We start from the raw sequence: 2,916 nt of genomic DNA on the forward strand, positions 1-2,916 counted from the left end.
CCAGTCTGTCCTGGAACTAAATCTCTAAATGGACCAGGTTGGCCTCGAACTCACAGAGATCCACCTGCCTCTGCCTTTGAGTGCTGGGATTAAAGATGTGTGCCACTGCACCTGGCCTGGTATTTTATACCTGAGTTAAAGGAAAGTAGCCCCTAACTGACAATAGCAGGGGTCTTGTGAGGCACAACCCTTTACCAACACAGAAGCCCATGCTGACTGGAAGGCTCAAGCCGTGGTTGTCACACTTGGTTCCTGTGAACCCAATGCTGCTTGCGGTGAGATTGTTTTATGTGTTGATGGCTGCTAGGAGCTCTTTGTATGCACCAAGACATTTTTGTTTCACAGTACAGGCAAGGAGTGCTTCACACACAGCGGGAGTGGGTGCCACAGGAAGCCAGGGCAGTGCTCTGATGGTACCTGATCCACCCAGGGACCATTTATGGCTGTTAGACAGCAGGTAGGCTTTCCCGGAGACAGATGGCAGTCTCAGCTCTGCTGCTGTTTAAGACACACAGAACACGTATTCACTTCCATTTAGTGAACATCGTGTGTTTTTCTGTGTCCTGAGATTGAATAGTTTGTTCTGTTACTGAGTAAACACTTTGCTCGGCATTTTGAAAGTCTAGGATGAGTAACTTCAGCGCTCAGGGACAGTTGCTGGATTCTCACTATCAGAAAAGCACAAAGCTAGCTTAACCTTTTAGAGTTTCTTTGAAGAGTTAGAAAAGCTGGTTTGCTAGTGAATGTACTCAGGCTTAAATTCTTTGACACCAGGGTTGCATATTTTGCATCTGTGTATTCAAGAATGTTGGCTAACTTGCTCCTCTGGAGACCTGTCTACTTGAGATAAACTGTCGTGGATTCTAGGAATGAAAGCCAGGGGATGGGCTGAAGAGGTGTCTCAGCGGTTAAGAGAGCAGTCTGCTCTTCTAGATGTCTTGAGTTCAAATCCCAGCAACCACATGGCGGCTCACAACCATCTATAATGGGATGCAGTGCTCTCTTCTGGTGTGCCTGAAGGGAGCAACAGTGTACTTACGTACATTAAATAAATAAATCTTTAAAAACAAAAAAGAGAGAGAAAGAAAGAGAGAGAGAAAGAGAGAGAGAGAAAGAGAGAGAGAGAGAAAGAGAGAGAGAAAGCAAGCAAGCCAGGCGAAAGTGATGAGGACTTGCCCTGCATCAGATTGTCTTTTTATTTATTTATTTTGAAATGCTTACCTTCTGAGGTAAATTGATCCACCGATTCTTCTTTAGGCAGATCTAAGCTATTGCTTTCCTGTGTCTGTCCTTGAGTGTCAGTCTGCAGCAGTAGACTGAAGCTGTGGGATGTGTCAGCGTAGGCAATGATGTTCTTAATGTTTTCAAGTGTGAACTCCCTGAAGGAGAGCTTGTGTGACTGAGTGAGTGTACACTGTGCCTCTGTGCTCTGCTCTGTCCTGGCACACACCCAATCTCTATGGTTTAGTTGACTGTCCTGGCACACACCCAATCTCTATGGTTTACTTAACAGAAAACTTTTAGTTGCCTGGAGTATGTATTGTTCTTTCACACATCTTTGGATAATGGAACCTTTGAGTGGAATTACATCTAAACTCCCAGAATAATGATATTTGAGATGCTAACATATATGGATAGAAAGTCTAATTGCCTGGAATTCCTATTTGTAGTGTAATTTAAAGAAACCCACTCCATTTTCTTCCTCCAGTCTAAAGCACTGAGAGTCTGCACACCGCTGACTGGCGTGAGGTACGTTCAGGAGAACAGCCCTTGTGTGACTCCTGTCTCCACAGCTGCACACAGCCTGAGCCGTCTTCACAGCATGCTGACCGGCCTCAGGAATTCACCCAGTGAGAAGCTGGAGCAGATACTCAGGTTGGCTTTGGTTTCATCTGTCTTCCAAGAGTTAGTTGTTGACCATTGTTCAGTTTCTTTCCTTAATTTTTCAGTATTAGTGCCTTATGTTACCCTTTAACAATTTTACAGTAATTGTACAGTTAGCCTTATTAGTCAGTAAATGACATGGCAGTATAAAATATGCATGTAGGCATGCATGGTGCTGCTTGCTTGAAATCCTGTGACTCAAGAGGCTAAGACAGGAAAATTACAAACATCTGAGGCTACTCTGGCCCACAGAATGAGAACCTGCTTCAAAAATAAACAAATAAGCAAATTTTAAGAAGATATGCCTGCACCCCCCCCAAAAAAAACCCAAAACCCAAACAACCAAGCAAAAAACATGTGCTTACATATAAGATAAATTTAAAATAAATGAATAAATACATACATACAGTTAAGATAGTACTTACTATATAACAAAAACACTATGTTGTTACTATCAGTAAGAAAATTTATATACTTAAAAAATTGAAATGCTGGCATTATCCAGAAAAAAAATATAACAATTATTCTAATTGTTAGAAATCTGTTTTTAAAATTTTGTTTTACAGGCTTTGGGGCAGTCTGTTTGTTTCTTTGTTTTGTTTGTTTGATGCAGGTCCTTGCTATGCAGCCCTGCCTGGTCTGGAATTCACGACATAGTCCAAACAGGCTTTAAATTTATGAATCCTCTTGCCTCTGTCTCTTGAGAACTATGATTATGAACAGATATGACACCAAGCCAAACTAAATATTTTTCCTAATGAGAAATACTTTTGTAATTGTTAGGAGGTTGAACTCCTGAAACCTGAACTCAATAACATTTGACTTGTATGAATACTTCATATCTCTATATTTATATTAAAAATCCACAAGTTGGGCAGTGGTGGCACATGCCTTTAATCCCAGGGCTTGGGAGACAGAGGCAGGTGGATCTCTGAATTTGAGGCCAGCCTGGTCTACAGAGTAAGTATTAGGATAGCCAGGGCTACACAGAGAAACCCTGTCTTGAAAAACAAAACAAAACAAACAAAAAAA

The 2,916-nt window shown here is 41.6% G+C and overlaps 1 protein-coding gene across 1 annotated transcript in view; it reads left to right on the plus strand.

Annotated features, from left to right (window-relative positions):
• Positions 1-2,916, plus strand: part of Rbl2 (RB transcriptional corepressor like 2) — a 52,621-nt gene that overhangs the window by 18,264 nt on the left and 31,441 nt on the right. Inside the window, exon 9 of the mRNA XM_031340830.1 lies at positions 1,709-1,875. Coding sequence (XP_031196690.1) covers positions 1,709-1,875 — 167 coding nt within the window. The remainder of the gene's footprint in view (positions 1-1,708; positions 1,876-2,916) is intronic.

Source organism: Mastomys coucha, unplaced genomic scaffold (assembly GCF_008632895.1).
Source record: "Mastomys coucha isolate ucsf_1 unplaced genomic scaffold, UCSF_Mcou_1 pScaffold22, whole genome shotgun sequence".
NCBI lineage: Eukaryota > Metazoa > Chordata > Mammalia > Rodentia > Muridae > Mastomys > Mastomys coucha.